This window comes from Medicago sativa, chromosome 2, assembly GCF_051527215.1.
Source record: "Medicago sativa cultivar Bolivia chromosome 2, Bolivia_mono, whole genome shotgun sequence".
NCBI lineage: Eukaryota > Viridiplantae > Streptophyta > Magnoliopsida > Fabales > Fabaceae > Medicago > Medicago sativa.
This window is the reverse complement of record NC_140750.1, coordinates 20353531-20379604: the sequence shown is the minus strand read 5'-3', so window position 1 is coordinate 20379604 and position 26074 is coordinate 20353531. Positions and strand designations below refer to the sequence as shown.

At 36.1% G+C, this 26074-nt stretch overlaps 3 protein-coding genes across 3 annotated transcripts; all 3 read left to right on the top strand.

The window, feature by feature from the left end:
- The first annotated feature begins 344 nt into the window (after positions 1-344).
- LOC146945368 (uncharacterized) lies at positions 345-2690 on the top strand. The gene is made up of 4 exons (XM_085748839.1): positions 345-828; positions 923-974; positions 1066-1133; positions 1852-2690. Exons 1-4 carry the CDS (start codon positions 697-699, stop codon positions 2407-2409), a joined length of 810 nt encoding a protein of 269 aa, XP_085604965.1. The 5' UTR covers positions 345-696; the 3' UTR covers positions 2410-2690.
- A 7670-nt stretch (positions 2691-10360) lies between these two features.
- Positions 10361-11434, top strand: LOC146945367 (uncharacterized). Its single transcript, XM_085748060.1, has 2 exons — positions 10361-10383; positions 10633-11434. Exons 1-2 carry the CDS (start codon positions 10361-10363, stop codon positions 11432-11434), a joined length of 825 nt encoding a protein of 274 aa, XP_085604186.1.
- Positions 11435-12203: 769 nt separating this feature from the next.
- On the top strand, positions 12204-25705 carry LOC146945366 (uncharacterized). The gene is made up of 6 exons (XM_085748059.1): positions 12204-13712; positions 13824-15562; positions 15847-16669; positions 16739-18323; positions 18853-19158; positions 25647-25705. Exons 1-6 carry the CDS (start codon positions 12204-12206, stop codon positions 25703-25705), a joined length of 6021 nt encoding a protein of 2006 aa, XP_085604185.1.
- The last annotated feature ends 369 nt before the right edge of the window (positions 25706-26074 follow it).

The following is a 26074-nucleotide window of genomic DNA, read 5'->3' as shown; positions in this document are numbered from 1 at the left end:
AATCAAACCATTAATTAATTAGTACATATGTTTAAGAAACTCAATTAAGAAAAATGTGAATTACAGGATTCTAAGACAAAAAGATAAATAAAAAAATATATCTTAAATACACCTCAGATGATAAAATCCTACAAAAACATTTGATATATGCTAGGTGTGGGTTCCAACTTCTCATCACCAAGTGTGTGTAAGAGTTTCAAAAACTCTTTGGAACCAATAACAAAAAAAAATTGAAAAAGAAACTAAATTCCTTTTTGTTTTTTTTTTTTTTTGTTTTTTTTTTGTTTTTTTTCATTTTAACAAGATCCCAAACTATAAAAGATTTAAAGAAGAAAAAGAAAAACGTTACAGCCAAACTGGTCATTGTCCTTCTCAAATGGTGCCATATGGAGAAATTAAAGTTAAACCCTCCATTACATCCTCTTTGTTTCTTTGTTTTTGTTCCCACCAACTAATCATAAACCACTTCAAAATATCCATCTACTCTACTCCCAATTTCCCATATATTTCTTTGCTCTTTAATTATTTTTATTACTATCATTCAAAAATAAATTAAAGAAACCGCTCCACTTCCGTTACTATTAATGCACAAACAAAGAAAATCAAACATAGCCTTATAGTATAGTATTTAATAATATAATAACCTCTTTTTACATTTTCTATGTTGTTGTACATTTGAAATGAGAAGAATCAAGAATGGGACAAGAACCATCAGATTACAAAAGCCAGTTGGTATTAGATATATGCTCCATTTCCAACCGTTCAGTTCTATGTGTTCATACACTTTGCTCTAATGCACATTTCATTGATTGGTATTGCATTCTTGGTGTAAGTTTTTTCATTACCCTTATTTTCCTTGTTAATTAATTTATGAAAACTTCATTAGTAGTACCTGTTTCATTTCTTGGATCTCATATCATAGGTGGAAGAAAATGCAGGTGGAAATACCATTCGTAAGAAATATCATAAACTTGGTATGTTTTGAATTTGAAACTTTTTATTTTTGGTCGAATGCAATTTGTTTTGGTTTGTCTCTTTTGACTATTATTTTGTTGCTATGTACAGCCTTGCAGCTTCATCCAGATAAGAATAAACATCCCAAGGCTGAAATTGCATTCAAGCTTGTCTCTGAGGTTAGTTTGTAAGATAATACAAAATTTGGCGAAATCAAGATAAATTTGTGATTTTGTAGAAACTCCAAAGTGTAACTTTTGCCGAAATAACATTGGTACATAGTGTGTTGAAATGCATGTTTGAAAAGTGATGAAATGGCGGTGACATTGCTAAAGTATATGCATAGTGTCACTGCGATTTCATAACTTTTTCAAACATGCACTAAGCAATTATTACTGTTAGAATGAGGAAAATTTATCAATATTCCTAAATTGTTCAACTTCCTAAATTACTTGTTAATATTCCTAGAGCAACACAAATATAAATACAAGTTGTGTGATTTGAGTTAGATACACATAAATTACTGAACCTATCAATTACTAATTGAAATGAACATATTGTTATATTAGCTTCTGATTTAGGGAGCTTCTCAACAAAAATTAATTTATAATTCTTTACTAGAGGAAAAGTCCTTTATTAGCTACATGTGTTTATGAAGAAGCTCAATGATAGATTAATTTATAGTTTTTTACTAGAGGAAAAGTCCTTATTAGCTATGTGTTTATGAAGAAGTTCAATGCTAGCTTGAGAATACAAAAAAATGAAATGCAAAAGATTATTACAACTAGTTTTTGCAAGATTCTTTTATAGATTTTACTCTATAAATGTTAGTTTACAATTTTAACCAAATTGGATCAAAGTCACAACTAAACTCTCCACGTTTCTTTCTTTCTTTAGGCATATACATGTCTATCTGATGCTGCAAAAAGAAAAGCTTTTAACTTAGAAAGACACAAGAGCTTCTGCATTGAGTGCAAGAAAATTCCATATAAATCCAACATTGTTCCTACCAATTCTAATGGTTCAAGTTTCAAGCCATGGAACATTATCAGCAAATCAATATCTAGTAAAGTTAGAAGAAACATCAAGGACATGAGAGAAAGATTGAAGGAAGAGGCTAAGGTGATAGAGAATTGTCTAAGAAAAAATTCAGTGTCAAAGAAAGAATCTCCACTTTACAATCCACCCAAGTATCATCTACATGGAGACAAGTTACAAGATAGAGTTGAGAAAGAAATTCCTGTTTTCAATCCATCAAATTACAAGTACGAAAGTTATCCTCGTCCTAGAGATCATGCTTACAAGAATTTGAAGACTTTTTGGTACTTGCAAAAAGAAAATATGGTGCGCAATGACAAGGGAGATGCTAAAGTGAAGTATACCTCTCCGGTTTTTGAAGTCAAATCGAGTAGTATGGACACAAGAAAATTTGCTTGTGTTTCGTCACAGTGTTAGCTTAAACTTTTTAATGCGTTGTCAAATAGTGGCACTGTAGCACTATAGCGTAGCAAAATTTGAACAAACCGATATTGTTCTGTGATACGCTATTTAGCATAAGTGTTGCCAAATAGTGATTAATGCAGCGCTATATATTGTAACTACCATTTTCTGCAATTTGCGATTGAAAACGCTGCAATTTTACATTCAATTCATGTAATGTGATTGACCTATTCTTGCTTCTTTAAGGACTAATTGCATTACATTTCATTATGAAATTTGTTATGGATCTCATGAGTTATACATCTGCTTAGAACCTCCAAGCATTGGTCTTTTATCCATTCATAATTTTCTTTCTTTCACAATTCACATGAAGAGATGTAAAATAGAAGAACAAATCATATTCAGATTGTATTTCCCCTGAATAAACCAGTAAACACTTGAGATTTTAATCACTTCGCATGATATTAGTTTACATTTTTTTCACTTTGCATAACTTTCTTGCCTACTAGGACTTAGATGAACCTTCTTCTTTCTTAGTCCAAGGTAGAGTAGAGTGTACATAGTAGAATGATTATTTTCTCTCATAGACACCATAAACATTTTCCTTTTATATACATTAACCTGAACAGAGTAATTAAAACCAATGATTCTCTCTTTAAAAATACTATATTGTTTTTTTGGTGGTGGCCGGGGTTTAAACCTCGGACCTTGCATATTTTATGCATTGTCCATACCAACTGAGCTAAGCTCATGAGGACAAAAATACTATATTGTATTTGAGCTAAACAACTTCAACTCTTTATTGAGTACATAAAAAAAATTCTTGAAGAACCAAAAAAAGGCAATTGAAGAAGAAAATTATAGAACAACGATTGCATCTTTGCTACACTTACTAATTATTGTAAGTAAAAATTTGTGGTGTCATATTGGTTTGGGACCTGAGATTGTGCTCCTCCTCGAGGTCTCAGGTTCGATTTCTGATGTGCCAATAACGGTGGGCCAATTTAGCTTCTTAAAAAAAAAAAATTGTGTCACTCAACTCTACCTTGTATTAGAAGATCATAAAAGAAATGGAAGGTTTTATAAAAAAAATAAAATACCTTATAGTAAATAGACTCAATACTAGTGTGAGGTGAGGAATTTGACGCTGAACTTGTTTTGTTTGTTCACCCCATCTGAGGTTTACATGCACAGTTGCACACCATTAAACTATCTCCTAGATACTACCTAATTGTAGTCTGTCAAAGTATCCGATTTTATGAACTTCAAATAGATGCTATGTAAATTAAACTCTTCATTTGCTTGCCATAAGGATCATACTATGCTTAATGTTATTGAAGTCTAAAGGAGAATATAACATATCACCTCTGAAGCATGGGTACTTGTAAAACGGTGACGACGAAGTATCCGTATCGGGTACGCATACGGTACTCCTGATACTCTATTTTTGCTCATTATTGTATTGTGAGTGAAATTTCTGGCTTTCTCCTATACATTAATATGACAATATAATGTTATTTGCACGTTTGCATTTCTTTGTTGTTGCAACCAACTCTAAATTTCGACTTTTTAAACTTCTAATGTGATTTCCTTGTTGTGAATTGAAGCATTTAACTCATTCATGTTATATTCTATAACAAAACTTATGATTCTATATATATCGACGTAGCCGTACCACTTTTTCTAAAGTTTCCGTATTCTCATACCGATACCTGTATCGTACCGGATACTCTACCCGTACCTATGTAACATAGCATATAAACGACGTTGTTAATTATTTTATGTTTGATTTGTACTTGCCATAAAAGTTTATGATAGACTTTGTTAATTTATCAATTTAATAAATAGCTATTTAGCGACTTTTATAGTATAGAAAATATCGTTGTATAAAAAACACAATTTTATTGTCCATAAGAATCATACTAATTTTTTCTCTCTTCATATTATCATATTAATATTCACTATTCTGAGTAACAAAATTCAGATAAATTTTATTTTATTTTCCTCACACGTTTGGTAAATAATATTTAGTTATTCTAATTTTGAATGTAGAATTTCAAAACACAAGGCCGATGACACTAAGCATTCTCAACGTCCTCAGTCGTGTGAACCTAATAGGCGCATGGTGCAGCTTCCCGGACCCAGATTCTCCGATTTTCTGTCGTTTTAGGTCTTCGTCTTCAAATAATTTGCCTTGGAATTTGGAAACATAATTCCTCCCACTCTAAAGTCTCCTGAGACCTTTTGAATCTTCATTATTGGTCTTCCCAATGTCTTCACAAATCTTCGGATGTTCTTGACTTGCTGATTTGCATGATTTCTCCGTGAATTACTTCAAAATCCTCCTAAAATTGCTATGTTTTGGGAAAACTAGAATTACAGACTCAAATACAGAAAACATTACAAAAGTTCAGAAATCATAGGCAATTGTTCTAAAACTCCTCCTTTTTGCTGCTAAAACCTAATGCAAATGAATGAAAAACATGTTAAGAATAACGTAAAATGACCTATCATCAATGAGGGAGGGTGGTGAGGCTTGGAAATGGTGGAGGAGGTTGTTGGAATGGGAGGAAGAACTAGTGAGTTTTGGGCGCTATTACATCATATTGTTTTGCAGGCTGATGTGAGTGACAAGTGAATTTTCCAACTTCATGTATCCTCAAAATACAATGTTACTAGTGTTTACATTTATTTGACATCAATGGATCAACCTATCAACAACGACCACACAAAAATAATTTGACACAAGGAGGTTCCTCTTAAAGTTAATATTTTTGCTTGGCGTTTATTACGTGATCGCCTACCAACAACATACAAATTAATTAGAAGAAGGGTTTTTCGACCGACTACTTATTTTTGCTCGAGTGGTTGTGGTGTTCATGATGAGCATATTGACCATCTATTTTTGTCATGCGACTTTTTTGGTAAAAGTTGGTTCGATATCTGCAATTGGCTTGGTTTGGTTTCAGTCAAGCTAACTCATGTTAAGGATCGTCTTATGCAATTTGGATCACTGGGTGGCTTTTCATAAAATATTTGTATCGTCTTAAACTTGATTTGGTTATCTTGTGTTTGGATTATTTGACAACACAGGAATGAAAGAATTTTCCAACAAAAGGAGGACTCATTACAACATCTTCTTGAGAAAGTAAAACTTCAATCCTTCTTTTGTTTGAAGGCAAATATCATCCTGATATTACTTAGTTCCATTTTAACTAGTGTTTTTTAGCGAACCTATTTTGTGGATCTTTTGCTTTGTTTTCTTGAATTACTGATATAACTATTACTTTTATCTCTTAGTTCTCTTTTGGCACTTCTTGTGCGGAAAAGACTAAGTTGTTTGGTTAATATATTTCATTTTAGCTTCGTAAAAAAAACAAATGTATAATAATAATAATAATATTTTAAAACTAATTAATAATAATATAGTCATTGTCAGGCCCGATCCTGAGGGGGTGCTAACAGCTCAACAGAGCTGGGCCTCCCTCAGCCATGGGCCTCCAAAACAATTTAATATCCACTAGTACTACTGCCCTCCAATTTTTTTTAATACCCCCAGCCATTTTCTGTCCCCTTGTTTTAGCCTTTTAGGCCTATTAGAATTAAGTCCTCTTACTTTTGGTGTTAGGTGGGGGTTCCTCATGTATATGGTAGTCATTTTCACCTTTGGGTGTACCGCATATATACGACACCTTATATTTATCTTTTAAAAAATATAAATAGAACACTGTTCTTTTAAAAAAAATACGTTTTGATTTTATCACTGACCTCTTTTCATTCCCAGAGCCAAGCCTCCAAATTCTTAGGGACGGCCCTGGTCATTGTGTTTAACCAGGTAGTTTAACTAAAGTGGTTAAAAAGCCCCTCTTAAGATGAATGGTTGGAAAAACCCGAGCTTGAGACTTCACTTACTTTTCAGCCGAACTCTAAATTATTAGGGCCTCCTTTCTCTAAGAATCAAATCATTAACACAAAAAAAAAAATCCGTTAAATGGAGAGGATCTCAATATATTGAGCCTTAAATTTAAACATAAGGTCAAATGTATCTAGTCAGTATTTAAAATCAAATACATTTGTTTTTTATTTTTTTTGTGTAAATTAGGTATTTGACATTTATTGCCGCCATTAATTGAGAAAAAAAAATTATATGGCATGCAATTACGTTTAAATTTGCACCAAAAAAAAGTTTAAATAAAAGATCAAATGTATGTAGTCTATTTTTTTTGAGCCTTAAATTTAAACATAAGGTCAAATGTATGTACTCAATATTTAAAATCACATACATTTTTTTTTTAATTTTTTTGTGTGAATTAAGTATTTATTGCTATTCAAAAAAAAAAAAAAGGTATATGCCATGTAGTTAAATGTAAACAAAAGATCAAATGTATGCAGTCTATATTTTTTTTTTTGGTGAATGTATGTAGTCTATTTTTTTAATTATAATTTTTTTTACAGAGTATTTAACAATTTTATTTTTTAATTATAATTTTGTGTGAACCAACCAAAACACATTACTAAGCAAAAAAGATAATCAAAATTAGTTTGTCTTATAAGTACAATGACAAGCTAACAAACAACACTGAAACAAAAAAACAACACACAGAGAATCACAAAGTTCCCTTTCTTTGTGTATCGATTTTTTTTCTTCTTCCATCACACTAAACATTGTTTCTTCAGTTCGATTTTAGGGCTGAAAACAAGAGATGATACTTGTCATACCCCAATTTTTGACCCAAGATATTACAGACACATGTCCTCTAACCCTGATCAGCCTTTGACTTTTCAGCAAAAATTTAGGCAGAGAGGTATTTTAAAATACCTCATATTTGGTTCCGAGTCGGGCCCTCTTCTCTCAATTTTTATTACTTTTATTACTTTTATTATTATTATTATTATTATTATTATTATTATTATTATTATTATTATTATTATTATTACTATTATTATTATTGTTATTATTATTGTTATTGTTATTATTATTATTATTATTGTTGTTATTATTATTATTATTATTATTATTATTATTATTATTATTATTATTATTATTTATTTTAAGTCCAAAATATGTCCGAAAATATCCAAGGCACAAGTCAGAGACATCCTGTCCCCTTAATCCAAGGCAAGATGGTTTTTGTTGCTGCTTTAACAAATTGTTTGTCTCAATCTCTTCTCTATAAATATAAGCCAGTAACACACATCAAGGAGGGAGAATATCCAACACACAAAATTCCAACAAGCAAAATCTGTAAAAACACATAACACAACCACAGCCAAACCTTCACAAAGATATATGTCAACCGATCCATATCACCATAACAACACAATCAAACCTGCAAGAAATTTTCCAGTAACAAACAAACCATAAACCCGATAACAACATCACACTCACGCAATCAAACACAAGCCATCAAAAAACAGTCGCAAGTCACAAACCCAAACAGAACAGAATCAACCACTCAATAAGCCATCCAAACACATCAAAACCGATCTAAACCCACCACACCAAAAGGTAGTAATTTTATTGTTTTTTTTTTTGTTAGATTTAAGGGTTAAAATATTTTTTATTATTGTGTAAAAAAAAAAAACAGAAAAAGAAGGAGAAGGAAACGAGAAAGAAGAAATAGGAGAGAAGAAAAGAAAAAAAATAGAAAAAAAGGGTTTCCAGCGGCGGCGCCGCCACCTAGGGTGGCCGGCCACCGCGCCGAAAACACCCACCACCACCTACCTCGCCGGAAAACTCAAGTGTTCTTGAGTTTGTGAAGAACAAGAATGGAGAGAGATGAGAGCATTCTGCTCTCAAAAGAGAGAAGAGAGAGAAACTTCTTTGAAAATGAATGAAAAAAAACCGGTATAGCCTATATATTAGCTAGTTCGAACCGGTTTATTCCTTGAACCGAACCGGTCCAAAACCGGTTCTCCTTAAGCCCACTAGCGCTCTCTCTCTCTGTGGCCCAATTCCCATCTTTTAATCCCTGCACCCCATTTATAACTCCTTGCACCCCCCGCTTTTCATTTTAATATCTTTCATGCATTTTTTTAATTCGTTTAACCTCTTTTATTTTCTTCTAATGCATTTTTAATTCGTTTAATCTCTTTTATTTTTCTTCTCATGCATTTGTATTTTTATTTTCGTCTTACATTTTATTATTCACTATTATCATGTGCATATTTAAATTTTGGCATTAAATACGCACCTCAATCCAGAGTGCTCTGGTCCATTTTAGTTCTCATGCATTTCTATTTTATTTTTGCATCACATTCTATTGTCTACTATTATCATATGCATATTTAAATTTTGTCATAAAATACATACATCAATCCAGAACGCTCTGGTCCCAATTTAACTATTAATATTATATTATTCTCCAGAACAATCTGGTCCTTGTTAATAGAATTAATCCAGAGTGCTCTGGTCCTAATTAATTGTTAATATTATATTTCCGTCTAATTTAATTATTCTCCAGAACGATCTGGTCCTTGTTTAATTAAATTAATCTAGAGTGCTCTGGTCCTAAATCAACTGTTAATATTATATCTCTGCTTATATAATTTTTTTTTCATTATTCAAAACAACAAAAACATGCAAACATAATGAAAATCACAAAAATATTTTCATAGCAAACCTTGATTTTTTCAATCAAGCGATCGTCATTTTATTTTGTTTTCTTAATCAAACTTTAATCAATTTAATTCTACTTTAAGTCATCTTTCTTTCAATATAAAAAAAAATACAAACAAATTCCAATTTGTCATTTGGCTTTTCATTTTAAAACCTTTTTTTAAAAAAGCTATTAAAAAACACAAAACAAATCAAACGTCAATTTCTACCCCGAACTACGAGGTTTTGATCCCTCACGGGTACGTAGGCAAGGGACACGCGTCCTTCCAAATCAATAAAAATATAGATAAATTAGGTTTTTATTTTCTTTTATCATTGCAAATTCCATTTTTTAAGCAAGCAAGTTTATGGCACAAAAGTTAAATAAAATCAAGAGGTTCTCGTAGAGTACTACGAATATTTAGGGTGCTTAAACACCTTCCATAAATATAACCAACCCCCGAACCCTTAATCCCTAAAAAATGTGGTGTTTGAACCTTTTTCCACTTTCTTTTGAAAACAATTAAATGTTCAGTCGTGAAATCAAAAGCGGATCGAACGCCAAATCGAATGGCATTTTGACCGTCCGAAAAATGACGCGACAGAAATGGCGACTTCACTGGGGAGAAAAAGTAAGAGGGTTAAGCCTAACTTGGCCTTATTTAAAATTTGTGCGATAAACTTGCTAAAATTTTTATGAAAATTACGTGTATATTTGTTATCTTTTCTTCTTTATCATTTCTTAAACGTGAGTGGTGAGAAAGTAAGTCCTATACCCGGACTTGAGAGAAATATAAGATAGGATGGGGTAAAATCATAGTGACATACCAAGAGCATTCTTGGACCATGTTTACAAGTGATAACCCTACTCGGTGGAGGCCTCACGGAAGGTAGTAGTCTTGTTAACATGAGCATTCGTGTTGACGTTATTACTTTCAATGTGAGTGTCCGTCGAAGCCGTGGACCTTAGTTACCCTTAACCCATCTTTGCCTTTTTAGGACGTAGTGCGGTGGCTAAACCAAGAGCATTCTTGTCTTTAGTTGATACGCGATACTACACTCAAACTAGACTACCTTATGGATGTTATTGGAATATGAGCATTCCTATACACCAATATATTCACAAGGGGGTTGCAATTTGGGAACTTGGTAGAACCCTTGTTACATGTGCAAATGAAAACCATAGTCCTTACCAAATGGCGTACACACCCTTGACTCTATCATCATGGACCTTAAACCTCACCATGTTTTCATCGTTTGTGTCGCATAATCATGCATACATGCATTCATTCATAAACAAACTCTCTTTCTCATAAAAAAAAATATATCGAAGGACTTAAACAAGTTTTTGTTGTAAACATTGTAGATATGGCTACTAGAAGTATTAAGAGGTATAGCTTCCAAAGCCAAAATTTGGAAAGCTTGATGAGTTTAGGAAATGTCATTACTGATCCGACGGGTTTTTAGTCTCGCTGTGGGAAATTGCTCAAGATTCTCAATACAAAGTTCGACGAAGGGATCCTCAAGACTTTGGTTCAATTCTACGATCCTCGCCTCCACTGCTTCACCTTCCCGGACTACCAGCTTGTCCCCACCCTTGATGAGTATTCCTATTTGATTGGTCTACCCATACTTGATAGAGTACCTTTTAGTGGCCTCGAGGAGGACCCTAGGGCATCAGTCATCGCAACTGCCCTTCATCTCAAGATATCCGACATAACTGATAACGTCACTACCAAAGGGAAAGAGCAAATCTCGGGGCTAACTTCCAAGTTCCTAATCAACAAAGCCAACATCTTCGCTGCATCGAAAAATACCCTCGCTTTCGAGTCTATCCTAACCTTGCTCATCTATGGCCTTGTGCTTTTTCCCAACATTAGTGGTTTTGTCGATACTAATGCCATCCAAATTTTCCTCACCAATAACCCGGTTTCTACCCTCCTTGCTAATACTTACCACTCCATCCATCATAGGACAAAGAAAGGTGATGGAACCATCCTTTGCTGTGCACCTTTACTATATAAGTGGTATGTTTTACACTTACCCCAATTCTACCTCTCCAAAGACAAAGATCCATACTCAGAAAAAATCATGTCCCTTGCCCCAGATAATGTAGTTTGGTATAACCCGGCTTACGACACTGGAACCATCATTGACAAATGTGGGGAATTCAGTAATGTACCCCTCCTCGGTATTCATGGAGGAATTAGCTATAACCCTATCCTTGCCAGGCGCCAGTTCGGGTATCCCCTTAAAGAAAAACCTCTCAACATTGCGATCGAAGGCATATTCTATCACAAGCATGCCGACATCAAAGGTATGAGAGAACAATTTGTGAAAGCTTGGCATACCATCCATAAGAAAAACAGCAATCAATTGGGGGATAAATCGGACCTCATTTATGAAACCTACACTCAATGGGTCATTGCCAAAGCCGTTTAGAATAGGATGCCCTACACTCTACCGAGGTGCCTGTCCTCAACCACTCCAACGATACATTCACCCCTACCCCTTTGTACCCAAGAAAAGTACCAGAAGAAAGTGGCTGATTTAAACCGTGTGTGTGCAGTTTGGAAGAGGAAGTACGAGGGAGCTATGTCCATAGTGGGGGATAAAGATGTGGAAATACTACAGACCAAGCATGAGCTCCTCAACAAAGAGCGACAATTGATCGCTAAAAACGCTCAGATTCAAGCTCAAAGTGCGAGGCTTGCACAATTTATCAGCAAGAAAGAATGCATGGATTTCTTCGCAGGGACACACCCAGACTTTGGGGAGTAGTCTGCTTCAGGAGCTCAAGAGTTTCCCAGTTGTTTTGTCTTTTTTATGCTTTCTGTTATATACTTTGGAGTCTATCCCTTGGCTCGGTTTTGTTAAAAAGGGAATTATCTTGTTTCTATTTGTAAGTTTATCCCTTGGCTTTGTGTTTAGAAAGGGAATTATCTCGTAATACTTTAACTATTCAATAAAATTTTCAATTATGACGTTTAACAAAATTACTTTTATAAGTCCTTCGATAAATAAAAAAAAAAATCATGTATATGTTTGCATAAACATATCATGCATCATCTTGCATTTCATAATTTCCAAACTCGAGTCTCACTGAATTTTTCTTTTCCATACAAAAGGTTAAACCGTCTCAACTGTGGCCCGACGCACTCGCTACCGGTCAACTATTGTATACGGCACTCGAGCAAACTTCAAGAGTAAAATGGAATGCATCGAGCAAGATAATGCGACACTTCGTGATGAGGTGGCAGCCCTAAACACCAAATTGGATGAGTTGGCAGACATGAAAACGAAGATGGAAGAATTAACTGTTCTGGTAAAGTTGTTGGCAGTTGCGCATACTCCGCCACCTCCTCCTCCTATCAGAGTTCGAACCAAAGCTACTACATCTGCTACTCCTGAATGGACTTTCTGTGCTGACACTCCAACATATTCTGCTCCACAACATTCCACACCATGGTTTCAGCCCATGACTGCGGGCGAGATACGCCGCCCCATTGCCTGTGAAACACAAATGCCTCCTTTGCAGCATACAATTCATGTTCCTCAGCAAGTCCCGATGTTTCCTCCAGCTGTTGCGACCTACGCAGCACCTGCTGTTCATGCTACACCACAAGAAGAAGAGCCCATCTTCCATTCTGGGAGTGTGGGGGCGCCTGACAGAGTCGACGATCTACAAGAAAAATATGAAGAAATGCATCGGGAAATGAGAGCCCTAAAAGGAAAAGAAGCATACGGGAAATCTACTTACGACCTCTGTTTGGTACCGGATGTCCGGATACCCCATAAATTCAAGGTACCTGACTTTGAAAAGTATAAGGGAGACTCCTGCCCTAAGGACCACCTGAGGATGTATGTAAGGAAAATGTCTGCTTATAATAAAGATGATAAGGTCCTCATCTACTTTTTTCAAGAAAGCCTGGCTAACCCCGCTTCAAAATGGTACATGAACCTGGACAAAACAAGCATCCAAAGTTTCCAGGATTTATGTGACGCCTTTGTGCAACAATATGACTACAATGTAGATCTGGCTCCAGATCGAGGTGACCTTCAGGCTCTAATTCAAGGGGACAGAGAAACGTTTAAAGGGTATGCTCATCGATGGAGGAATTTTGCCGCCCAGGTTAGCCCACGGGTGGAAGAGAATGAGATGACCAAGTTGTTTTTGAGAACTCTCAGTCCATTCTACTACGGAAAAATGGTAGGGAACGCATCCAGATGCTTCGCAGAGATGGTCGGCGTAGGTGTAAGTGTAGGGGAAGGTGTCCAAGAAGGACGGATAGTGAAAGATGGTGCGTCTACTAGTGGTACGAAGAAATATGGTAATAATTTTCCAAGGAGGAATGAACAAGAAGTCGGTATGATGACCAACGAGAGAACCCGGCAACACTATCCAGCATATCAACATGTTGCTGCCATCACGCCCACCACCAATACAAATCAACAACAAAATCATCAACTACAAAGACCACATAATCCTCGACCATATTATCCACCACTATACCAGCCAAATAATCAACCACAAAATCCTCAACCACTCTACCAACACCCATATTACCCTCCACCACATAATCCTCAACAACATCATTTCCAGGCTCCACAACAACCTCGCCCTCCTAGAAACAATTTTCCTCCCATACCTATGTTGTACAAAGTCTTGCTGCCCTCTTTGCTTGCGAGAAACCTTGTACAAACTAAGCCTCGCCCCCAGGTACCAAATCCCTTACCTCGTTGGTACCGCCCTGAGCTCACATGTGATTTCCATCAATGAGCACAAGGCCACGATGTGGAGCAATGTTACGCTCTCAAGGATGCAGTTCAGAAACTGATCCAAAGCAAGGATTTATCTTTCACAAACCCTGACCCTATTGCCCAAAACAATCCTTTACCACCTTATGGGCCTGCTATTAACATGATCCAAATATATCAAGAAGATAGCCCAGTCCTCAATTCTAGTGATATCAAGACTCCATTGGTCCCGATACACATAAAGATGTGTGAGATGATTCTTTTCAACCATGATCATCAAGCATGTGACATATGTTCTGTAAATCCTCGTGGCTGCATACAAGTCCAAAATGACGTGCAGGGTTTGCTGGACAGAAAAGATCTAATTGTCACCAGGAAAAACAAGGATAAAGATGTTTGTGTCATCACGCCCGTATTCAGAACCCGGAAACCGCTAGTGATAACGCTCAGCCAGGCGAAGCAAACCAGCACTCCTCTGGTAATTTTCTCTCCAGAACAGATGTCGTACACTTCTCAAAGGACCATCCCGTACAACTATGAGTATGAAATCGTAGAAAATGGAAAGAAGATATCACTGGATTTGCCAATCCCTGTGGACAATATCGTCGAAAATTGTCAAATTCTGAGAAGTGGACATATTATCCCTTCTATTGTTCAGAAAGAAGCTGGTGCTCCGGTAGAAGAACCAATGAAGGAGCAAAATTTGGGTAAAGGCAAAACCATGGGACAGTCTAGTGGAACCACTTATGAGGATAATGATGAAATCCTGAAATTGATCAAGAGGAGCGAGTACAAGATTGTGGATCAACTGTTGCAAACTCCGGCAAAAATCTCCATCATGTCTCTATTATCAAGCTCTGATGCCCACAGAGAGACTCTAATGAAAGTCTTGGACCAGGCTTATGTAGACGATGACGTAACGTTAAGTCAGTTTGGAAGTATTGTAGGAAATGTGACTGCCTGCAACATCTTAAGTTTCAGCGATGAAGACCTCCCACCGGAGGGAAGAAACCACAACTTGGCGTTACTTATCTCTGTCCTTTACAAATCAGACTCTCTGTCAAATGTTCTAATAGACACTGGGTCTGCTCTTAATGTAATGCCAAAATCTACCCTGGATCAGCTGTCATGTTCGAAGGCTCTCTTGAAACCCAGCACAGTGACGGTGAGGGCATTTGATGGGACTAGAAGGTCTGTGTATGGGGAAATAGAATTGCCTATCTCGGTGGGCCCACATGAATTCAAGATTAATTTCCAAATTATGGAAATACATGCCTCTTTCAGTTGCCTACTCGGCAGGCCTTGGATCCATAACGCTGGGGCAGTAACGTCCACACTTCATCAGAAGCTGAAGTTTGTCAGTCAAGGGAAACTCATAACCGCGAACGGTGAGGTAGCATTGTTGGTTAGCCATTTGTCATCATTTTCCTTTATTGGTGGTAACAGTACAGATGGATCATCATTTCAAGGACTCTCTTCTGAAGAGAATGTGGAGAAGGTTGAGACTTGTATGGCTTCTCTGAAGGATGCCAAGAGAGTAATACAAGAAGGTAAGACTGAAGGCTGGAGTCAGTTAGTGGAGCTGACTGAGAACAAACGCAAAGAAGGAATAGGTTTTCCCAACAGTAAGCCTGGGGTATTCAACCCTACTGGAGGTACTTTTCATAGTGCAGGATTCATTCATGCTCCATCAGAGATTAATGCACTGCTCGAAGATCAGTCCGAAGAAGCAACACCTGTCTTTGTGACGCCCGTAGGAACTTGCTGCAACTGGATCGCGGTGGACGTCCCTTCTGTGATGCCTTATTCTAAGTAATGTGTTTATCTTGTTTTTGTTTTTCTTAAAATTTCTTTCGTCCTGCCCCAGACGAAAGTGAAATCATGTAGGGCTTTGCTTCAAATACTTTTGTTATAAATAAAAATCGTCGTTTCTATCACGACCGTTACTTTATTTTATTTCGCATTTTCTGGAAAAATGGTAACACATAAAACCAAAAAAAAATCTTGTTTTTTTTATTATTTTGTTTTCTTCCTTTTAAAAATCAAATTCAAAAGTCTGCATTTACTCATTAAAATCAATCATAAATCATGTGCAGACTAAACATAAATGAGCCCGTTGAACATGGCAACCCTATGCTCCCTCCCAACTTTGAAGTCCCTGTTTACGAGGCTATGGTAGAAGAGGATGAAGAGATTCCTGATGAGATCAGATGGATGTTAGAACAAGAAAGAAAGGCTATTCAGCCTCATCAGGAAGAAATCGAGATTGTCAACCTAGGTACTGAGGAAGACATGAAAAAGATCAAGATCGGGGCATTGTTGGGTGCAACAGTTAAAGAAAGAGTAATTGAGCTTCTTAGGGAGTATGCCGACATATTTGCATGGTCATACAAAGACATGCCGAGGTTAGATACTGAAGTAGTGGAACATCGACTGCCTTTGAAGCCTGAATGCCCTCCGGTTAAACAGAAATTGAGAAGATCTCATCCTGATATGGCCCTCAAGATCAATGAAGAAGTACGAAAGCAGATTGACGCTGGTTTTCTAATCACCTCTGAATATCCTCAATGGTTAGCCAACATAGTACCTGTCCCGAAGAAAGATGGTAAGGTCAGAATGTGTGTTGACTACCGAGATTTGAACAAAGCCAGCCCGAAGGATAATTTCCCTTTACCTCACATTGATGTATTGGTTGATAATACCGCTAAGTGCAAAGTGTTCTCCTTCATGGATGGTTTCTCCGGGTATAACCAGATCAAGATGGCTCCCGAGGATAGAGAAAATACGTCTTTTATCACGCCTTGGGGCGCCTTCTGCTACGTAGTGATGCCGTTTGGTTTGATCAATGCTGGTGCCACCTACCAGAGAGGTATGACCAAGATCTTCCACGATATGATACACAAAGAGATTGAAGTCTATGTAGATGATATGATTGTCAAGTCAGGGACTGAAGAAGAGCATGTTGAGTATTTGTTGAAGATGTTTCAGCGTTTGAGAAAGTACAAACTCCGACTGAATCCTAATAAATGTACCTTCGGTGTCAGATCCGGGAAGCTTCTGGGTTTTATTGTCAGTCAGAAGGGTATCAAAGTAGATCCCGACAAAGTCAAAGCCATCAGAGAAATGCCTGCTCCGAAGACTGAGAAACAAGTCAGAGGATTCCTTGGTCGACTGAACTACATATCCAGATTCATATCTCACATGACTGCTACATGTGGGCCAATATTCAAATTGCTTCGCAAGGATCAAGGGATCGAGTGGACTGAAGATTGTCAAAAAGCCTTCGATAGTATCAAGGAGTATTTGTTAGAACCTCCAATTCTCATCCCTCCAGTTGAAGGAAGACCTTTGATCATGTATTTGACGGTGTTAGAAGACTCTATGGGTTGTGTACTTGGTCAACAAGATGAGACTGGAAAGAAAGAACACGCCATTTACTACCTAAGCAAGAAGTTTACTGATTGCGAATCTCGATACTCCGCACTCGAGAAAACTTGTTGTGCTTTAGTCTGGGCTGCCAAGCGTCTCCGCCATTATATGATTAATCACACTACTTGGTTGATATCTAGAATGGATCCAATCAAGTATCTATTTGAGAAGCCTGTTTTAACAGGAAGAATTTCTCGTTGGCAGATGTTGTTGTCCGAATACGATATCGTGTACCGCACTCAAAAAGCTATCAAAGGCAGTATCCTGGCAGATCATTTGGCTCATCAACCAATCAAAGATTACCAGCCTATCAAATTTGACTTCCTGGATGAAGAGATCATGTATTTGAAGATGAAAGATTGTGAGGAACCATTGATTGATGAAGGCCCTGATCCTGAATCTGAATGGGGTTTGATATTTGATGGAGCTGTTAATGTCTATGGTAGCGGAATTGGGGCAGTCCTCGTTACTACTAAGGGCAACCACATCCCTTTTACTGCAAGGCTACGTTTTGACTGCACAAACAACATTGCAGAATATGAAGCTTGCATCATGGGTATTGAGGAAGCTATTGATTTGAGGATTAAAAGAATCAAGATATATGGTGATTCAGCCCTTGTGGTCAACCAGATTAAAGGAAAGTGGGAAACTCATCATGCTGGGTTAATACCGTACAGAGATTATGCCAGACGTCTGTTAACTTTCTTCAACAAAGTAGAATTGAATCATATCCCTCGCGAGGAGAATCAAATGGCAGATGCTCTAGCTACTTTATCTTCAATGATCAAAGTGAATTTCCCTAAAATTGTACCTTTAATTAGCGTCAAGTTCCTCGACCGACCTGCTTATGTGTTTGCTGCTGAAGCAGTCTTTGACGACAAGCCGTGGTTTCATGATATTAAAGTTTTCCTTCAAACACAAGAGTATCCGACCGGGGCATCTCGCAAAGATAAGAGGACTCTAAGAAGATTGTCTAGTAGTTTCTTCTTGAATGGCGATATTTTGTACAAAATGAACTTCGACGCCATTTTGCTCAGATGTATAGATCGGCGTGAAGCAGATTTGTTAATGCACGAAATTCATGAAGGCTCGTTCGGGACTCATTCTAGTGGTTATGCAATGGCTAAGAAGGCGTTAAGAGCAGGTTATTATTGGATAACGATGCATGCTGACTGTTACCATCATGCTAAGAAGTGCCACAAATGTCAGATTTATGCAGATAAGATCCATATACCGCCGTCCATGCTCAATGTTATTTCTTCCCCGTGGCCTTTCTCTATGTGGGGCATTGATATGATTGGTCGGATTGAACCAAAAGCTTCCAATGGACATCGTTTCATACTAGTGGCCATTGATTATTTCACCAAGTGGGTCGAGGCGGCATCTTATGCTAATGTGACCAAGCAAGTGGTGGTCCGGTTTATCAAGAAGCTATGGCGTTCCTAACAAAATCATCACTGATAATGGTACCAATTTGAATAACAAGATGATGAAAGAACTGTGCGATAATTTCAAGATCGAACATCACAACTCTTCTCCTTATAGACCACAGATGAATGGTGCAGTTGAAGCAGCAAACAAGAATATCAAGAAAATTGTGCAAAAGATGGTGGTTACATACAAAGATTGGCATGAAATGTTACCCTATGATTTGTATGGCTATCGTACCTCAGTACGTACTTCAACAGGGGCAACCCCTTTCTCTTTGGTGTATGGTATGGAGGCTGTACTCCCGGTAGAGGTTGAGATCCCGTCGTTAAGAATCTTGAAAGAAGCTGAGTTGACTGAAGCCGAATGGTGTCGGGATAGGTATGATCAGTTGAACTTGATTGAAGAAAAACGCATGACAGCTTTGTGTCACGGACAGCTATATCAGTCAAGAATGAAGCAAGCATTCGATAAGAGAGTGCGTCCCCGTGAGCTTAAAGAAGGAGACCTTGTAGTCAAGAGTATCAAGTCTTTTCAACCAGACCCAAGGGGCAAGTGGACGCCTAATTATGAAGGTCCTTATGTTGTTAAGAGGGCTTTCTCTGGTGGTGCTTTGATACTTACAAATATGGATGGAGAGGAGTTACCTCGTCCTATGAATTCTGATGCAGTCAAGAAATACTTTGTCTAGAAAATATATAAAAGAACAGCTCGGTAGGTCGAAAACCCGAAAGGGCGGCCTAAACAAAAAAAATGAGCGTCTCGATGGGTTGAAAATCCGAAAGGGCGGTCCATGCAAAAATTAGAGGCAAAAAAAAATGTTTACCTTGATGGATCGAAAACCCGAAAGGGCGATCTATGCAAAAGTTAAGGGATTATGACAAGTAACTACACCAGATTAAGCATCGCTCACTTGGGGCACCTTAGCTGTCAGAAGTTCTCCGATATCGAAGCATCAAAGCAGTGGAATTCAAAGTTGTTTAGGGAACATAGTGGTTATTATGTTCAATGTACCTTCCCCATATTAATTACCATTTTCCAAATTCTGTAATCTGTGGTGACATGCTTTTGGCCGGCCACCATTTCTATTAAATCAATTTGGGCCTGTGCCTCTTTATTTGGAATTCTTGTTTATTGTACGTGCAAAATTTCTTCCATTTTTACATTATTACTTGAAGCAAAAACTTTGAAAATTCTTTTGAAACTTTTAGAAGAACAAAAAGGACAAACATATCATCTTTACAACTATGTATCATAGGAGCATGTGTCAGCATTCGGTTTGAAAGCAGGTAGATGCAACAAGTAGACATAGTCATTGCTTAAAAAAAAAAAGAGCTCGCTAAGTTTAAAACCCGAAAGGGCGACTTAGGAAAAAATGAGCTTCCCGGTGGATTAAAAACCCGAAAGGGCGATCCAGGCAAAAGTTAGGGATTTCAAACAAAAAAAATGAAAAACGAAATATACAAAAAAAATGCAATGACTATTTGAAGCATGAATTTGAGAAAGTGCCTCGATTTAGAAATGGCGACTTCTGCCAGTATTTATTCAAAGGGCTTTATCCCGACAGCGTTTGATTCAACCCCAAGTAATGTTATCCTCAATGAAGAGTGTTGAACGATTGTAGCGTGATGTCGGGCCATTTTCCTTTGGACCTGCCCAGCTGTGTCTCATCAATCTTACCATCATATTGTCTTATGAGTCTCATACATATTCATACATTCATTCATTCATGCATACATAGCATGCATACAAATATCACTTATACATGGTTGCATTGTCACCTAGCTGTCTTATTTCAGTGGTATCTCATAAAAGTGTCATCCCCAATATGACTGATCCAAAGAGCGTCATCAATCAAATTTGTTTCAAGTGGCAGGTCCCACCAAATATTCATCCTTACCAATGTCTATCCAAATTTCCCCAGTAATTGTTCAAACCTTATCTCGAGTGTCCTTTACTAATTCAAAAGTAATTGACAATTTTATTTCCTGTCATGTTCGTCTTTACCAGTTCAAAGGTAACAGACTTTGTCTTTTACTACTTCAAAAGTAATAGACACTTTTATTGCTTGTTACGTTCGTCTTACTAATTCAAAAGTAATAGACAGTGTTGCGTTCGTCTTTACTACTTCAAAAGTATTTGATGGTTTCTTTCCTCGTAATATCCTCCATTACCAGTTCAAAGGTAACAGACATTTTCCTTTACTAATTCAAGAGTAATTGACAAGTTTATTTCATGTCCATCTTTACCAGTTCAAAGGTAACAGACATTGTCCTTTACTATTTCAAAAGTAATAGACAGTTTCATTTCTTATTATGATCGTCTTTACCAGTTCAAAGGTAACATACATTGTCCTTTACTAATTCAAAAGTAATTGACAAATTTATTTAATGTTCGTCTTTACCACTTCAAAGGTAACAGACACGTCTTTACTAATTCAAAAGTAATAGACGGTTTCATTTCTCATTATGTTCGTCTTTGCCATTACAAAGGTAATAGACACGTCTTTACCACTTCAAAGGTAACAGACACGTCTTTACTAATTCAAAAGTAATAGACGGTTTTGTTTCTCATTATGTTCGTCTTTGCCATTACAAAGGTAATAGACACATCTTTACTACTTCAAAAGTAATAGACAGAATTTTCTTTATCATGTTTCGCTATTATCACTTCAAAGGTAATTGGCATTCTTTCCTCCCCATCAATCATTGTCAGCTTTGTCCCTCAGTCGGCATATGTTTATCATTGTTGCATTCATAGTTGCATCGCATACATGCATACCTTTATATTCATGAGCATTGCATTCATAACATCTTAGGTCAAAATTGGTGCACTTTCGGTATTTAAGTCTCTTCGACCCGTCAAATCAAAGATTTCTTCTTCAAATCTCCGGACGAAGAAAACTTAAATAGGGGCATCTGTCATACCCCAATTTTTGACCCAAGATATTACAGACACGTGTCCTCTAACCCTGATCAGTCTTTGACTTTTCAGCAAAAATTTCGGCAGAGAGGTATTTTTAAATACCTCATATTTGGTTCCGAGTCGGGCTCTCTTCTCTCAATTTTTATTACTTATTATTATTATTATTATTATTATTATTATTATTATTATTATTATTATTATTATTATTATTATTATTATTATTATTATTACTACTACTACTATTATTGTTATTATTATTGTTATTGTTATTGTTGTTATTATTATTATTATTATTATTATTATTATTATTATTATTATTATTATTATTATTATTATTATTTATTTATTTTAAGTCCAAAATATGTCCGAAAATATCCAAGGCACAAGTCAGAGACATCCTGTCCCCTTAATCCAAGGCAAGACGGTTTTTGTTGCTGCTTTAACAAATTGTTTGTCTCAATCTCTTCTCTATAAATATAAGCCAGTAACACACATCAAGGAGGGAGAATTTCGATCCAACACACAAAATTCCAACAAGCAAAATCTGTAAAAACACATAACACAACCGCAGCCAAACCTTCACAAAGATATATGTCAACCGATCCATATCACCATAACAACACAATCAAACCTGCAAGAAATTTTCTAGTAACAAACAAACCATAAACCCGATAACAACATCACACTCACGCAATCAAACACAAGCCATCAAAAAACAGTCGCAAGTCACAAACCCAAACAGAACAGAATCAACCACTCAATAAGCCATTCAAACACATCAAAACCGATCCAAACCCACCACACCAAAAGGTAGTAATTTTATTGTTTTTTTTGGTTAGATTTAAGGGTTAAAACATTTTTTATTATTGTGTAAAAAAAAAGAAAAAAAAGAAACAGAAAAAGAAGAAGGAAACGAGAAAGAAGAAATAGGAGAGAAGAAAAGAAAAAAAATAGAAAAAAAAGGGTTTCCAGCGGCGGCGCCGCCACCTAGGGTGGCCGGCCACCGCGCCGGAAACACCCACCACCACCTACCTCGCCGGAAAACTCAAGTGTTCTTGAGTTTGTGAAGAACAAGAATGGAGAGAGATGAGAGCATTCTGCTCTCAAAAGAGAGAAGAGAGAGAAACTTCTTTGAAAATGAATGAAAAAAAACCGTATAGCCTATATATTAGCTAGTTCGAACCGGTTTATTCCTTGAACCGAACCGGTCCAAAACCGGTTCTCCTTAAGCCCACTAGCGCTCTCTCTCTCTCTGTGGCCCAATTCCCATCTTTTAATCCCTGCACCCCCTTTATAACTCCTTGCACCCCCCGCTTTTCATTTTAATATCTTTCATGCATTTTTTTAATTCGTTTAACCTCTTTTATTTTCTTTTAATGCATTTTTAATTCGTTTAATCTCTTTTATTTTTCTTCTCATGCATTTGTATTTTTATTTTCGTCTTACATTTTATTATTCACTATTATCATGTGCATATTTAAATTTTGGCATTAAATACGCACCTCAATCCAGATTGCTCTGGTCCATTTTAGTTCTCATACATTTCTATTTTATTTTTGCATCACATTATATTGTCTACTATTATCATATGCATATTTAAATTTTGTCATTAAATACATACATCAATCCAGAACGCTCTGGTCCCAATTTAACTATTAATATTATATTATTCTCCAGAACAATCTGGTCCTTGTTAATAGAATTAATCCAGAGTGCTCTGGTCCTAATTAATTGTTAATAATATATTTTCGTCTAATTTAATTATTCTCCAGAACGATCTGGTCCTTGTTTAATTAAATTAATCCAGAGTGCTCTGGTCCTAAATCAACTGTTAATATTATATCTCTGCTTATATAATTTTTTTTTCATTATTCAAAACAACAAAAACATGCAAACATAATGAAAATCACAAAAATATTTTCATAGCAAACCTTGATTTTTTCAATCAAGCGATCGTCATTTTATTTTGTTTTCTTAATCAAACTTTAATCAATTTAATTCTACTTTAAGTCATCTTTCTTTCAATATAAAAAAAAAATACAAACAAATTCCAATTTGTCATTTGGCTTTTCATTTTAAAACCTTTTTTTTAAAAAAGCTATTAAAAAACACAAAACAAATCAAACGTCAATTTCTACCCCGAACTACGAGGTTTTGATCCCTCACGGGTACGTAGGCAAGGGACACGTGTCCTTCCAAATCAATAAAAATATAGATAAATTAGGTCTTTATTTTCTTTTATCATTGCAAATTCCATTTTTTAAGCAAGCAAGTTTATGGCACAAAAGTTAAATAAAATCAAGAGGTTCTCGTAGAGTACTACGAATATTTAGGGTGCTTAAACACCTTCCCTAAATATAACCAACCCCCGAACCCTTAATCCCTAAAAAATGTGGTGTTTGAACCTTTTTCCACTTTCTTTTGAAAACAATTAAATGTTCAGTCGTGAAATCAAAAGCGGATCGAACGCCAAATCGAATGGCATTTTGACCGTCCGAAAAATGACGCGACAATACTGTTTACTTTATGGATGGTTGGCAGCAATTTGCAAAAGACCACTCCTTGAAAGAGAATGATTTCCTTGTCTCAAGTATAACGGTGAATCACTCTTTGAAGTTATAATCTTTGATGGAGATAGATTGTGTGAGAAAGCGTCTTCTTATTTTGTTGGAAAATGTGGACATGCTCACATTTTGTGTTCTTTGCCTTGCTAACCCTTTATTCTAGTTGAGCATGTCCACGTTTTCTAACAAAATAAGAGGCCGCTTTCTCGCATAAGCTATCGCCATCAAAGATTAAAACTTTAAAGAGTGATTCACCGTTTTACTTGAAGACAAGGAAATCATTTTCTTTGATGAAGTGGTCTTTTGCAAATTGTTGCCAACCATTAAGTGAACAATATCATCTCCAGTTGTCAGCCCTATATAAACAAAACCAAAGAACATCACTAAGCAAATGGAATCTTTGAACAAGAAAACCATACTACTCGTTCTTTAGTTTCTCGAGGAAACGACTTTGAGGGAAACATTGCACAAGCTTTTGTTTTTCTTTCACTTTTTTTTTCCTATATGGAAAGTAAATTAACGGACAGGTCAATTCAATTGACTCTTCAACATGCGGTTGAATTTGTCGTTTCAAAGACCATCTATAGTTGAAATGAGTCAATATTAGCAAAATTTGTTTTCAAGGATGGATACAATTATAGACTAGATCTTTCATTATTCTTGATCGTTGGCGCTCCATGTTAAAGAATTTAGTTTGTTTGTTAGGTTTAAGACTTTGATTTGTTCATGTACTTTTGACTTATGACAATTCTATACGTATTGATAGCATATATATTTGGATTTCAAAATGTGGATAGAGAATGTTCCAACTCATATAGCCAATTCGATTGTACTATCATTATTTCAACATTTGAATAAAACTTATTTTATTGTGAAAAAACTAGAATTATGAATTGAAATTGGAAAAATGTGTTTAATTTATGTTTTGTTTTGTGTTTACACATGAGCTAAAATGTAGTATCTTCTTCAATTTGAAGTATTTTGAAGATCTACACTCCATGAAAATGTTCTTTGAGATTACGAAGCAAAAGTATTTTGAAGTCTTGGTCATGTATTGATCGTTATCATCAATATTATCATGAAGAATCACTGCCAAATTGGCCTCAATGGAACTTTTGTTTCAATCATACGATTCATTTAAGCTATTGAAATTACAATTTTATATTTTGTATAATTTTATTTAAATCTTAAACTAATAAAACCAGTTAAATCTTATTATAAAAGGAATGATTCCATTGCAATAGTGCTTTGGACTCGAACAAGACCCTATCCTGGCTAGACAGTGTCCGATTGGGAGCTAGAGCCCATGTCATGAACTCGCTCAAAATCCCACTGGATAGTGGTATAGTCTAATCGATCTAGACCATCCAATCAGGATCGAGTGCTGAAGTCCTATTCAGATCATTACAAGTGTCCCTCATGGACACCTGTCCAAGTGATGCTTTGACAGTCAAAAACCTACTTATCCTCTATAAATACTAATGCTTAGCATTGATCCGATATCTCCCTCTTACTCATATATTTACCTCACTCTCCTTGAACCCTCACAGACTTGAGCATAAGGGAACGTGCAGGTATACCATCCAAACCGTTGGAGAAAGACTCATGATAGACAATAGTGGACGAACAACGATCACCTCCCTATTCGCAATGGATCTCAACCCCCAGGCCATCTTCTTAGGTCCAATAGGATTAAATAGGAACAATATAAGTAATTTTTTAGTTGATTGTGATATATTTTAAAAAAACAAATACAACTAAATGCGATAAAACAAACATTCAATTAAGCTTAATAGAAAAGCAGAGAGACATGTTGAACTTAGGTTCTACCGAATAACTCGTTTTTTTTTTTGTGAAGCTAATTAACATATTGTCTCAATTTTAAAATAAGAATAAAAAACTTCTTTCATGTTACTTATTAAATAAATAAAATAAGACATATATAATAAATAAATAGATTTTAGGATAAAGGTGGTTA

What these genes read in the sequence shown, in the direction of transcription:
- LOC146945367 (XM_085748060.1), top strand. Translation starts at nt 10,361, where the DNA reads ATGGCTACTAGAAGTATTAAGAG. An exon ending in GCTACTAGAAGTATTAAGAG is followed by an intron (nt 10,384 to 10,632) that starts GTATAGCTTCCA and finishes CATACTTGATAG; the next exon opens with AGTACCTTTTAGTGGCCTCG.
- LOC146945368 (XM_085748839.1), top strand. Translation starts at nt 697, where the DNA reads ATGGGACAAGAACCATCAGATTACAAAAGCCAGTTGGTATTAGATATA. An exon ending in TAAGAAATATCATAAACTTG is followed by an intron (nt 975 to 1,065) that starts GTATGTTTTGAA and finishes TGCTATGTACAG; the next exon opens with CCTTGCAGCTTCATCCAGAT. An exon ending in CATTCAAGCTTGTCTCTGAG is followed by an intron (nt 1,134 to 1,851) that starts GTTAGTTTGTAA and finishes TTCTTTCTTTAG; the next exon opens with GCATATACATGTCTATCTGA.
- LOC146945366 (XM_085748059.1), top strand. Translation starts at nt 12,204, where the DNA reads ATGGAATGCATCGAGCAAGATAATGCGACACTTCGTGATGAGGTGGCA. An exon ending in ACAAAGAGATTGAAGTCTAT is followed by an intron (nt 16,670 to 16,738) that starts GTAGATGATATG and finishes AAGATGTTTCAG; the next exon opens with CGTTTGAGAAAGTACAAACT. An exon ending in TAAGAAGGCGTTAAGAGCAG is followed by an intron (nt 18,324 to 18,852) that starts GTTATTATTGGA and finishes ATCGTACCTCAG; the next exon opens with TACGTACTTCAACAGGGGCA.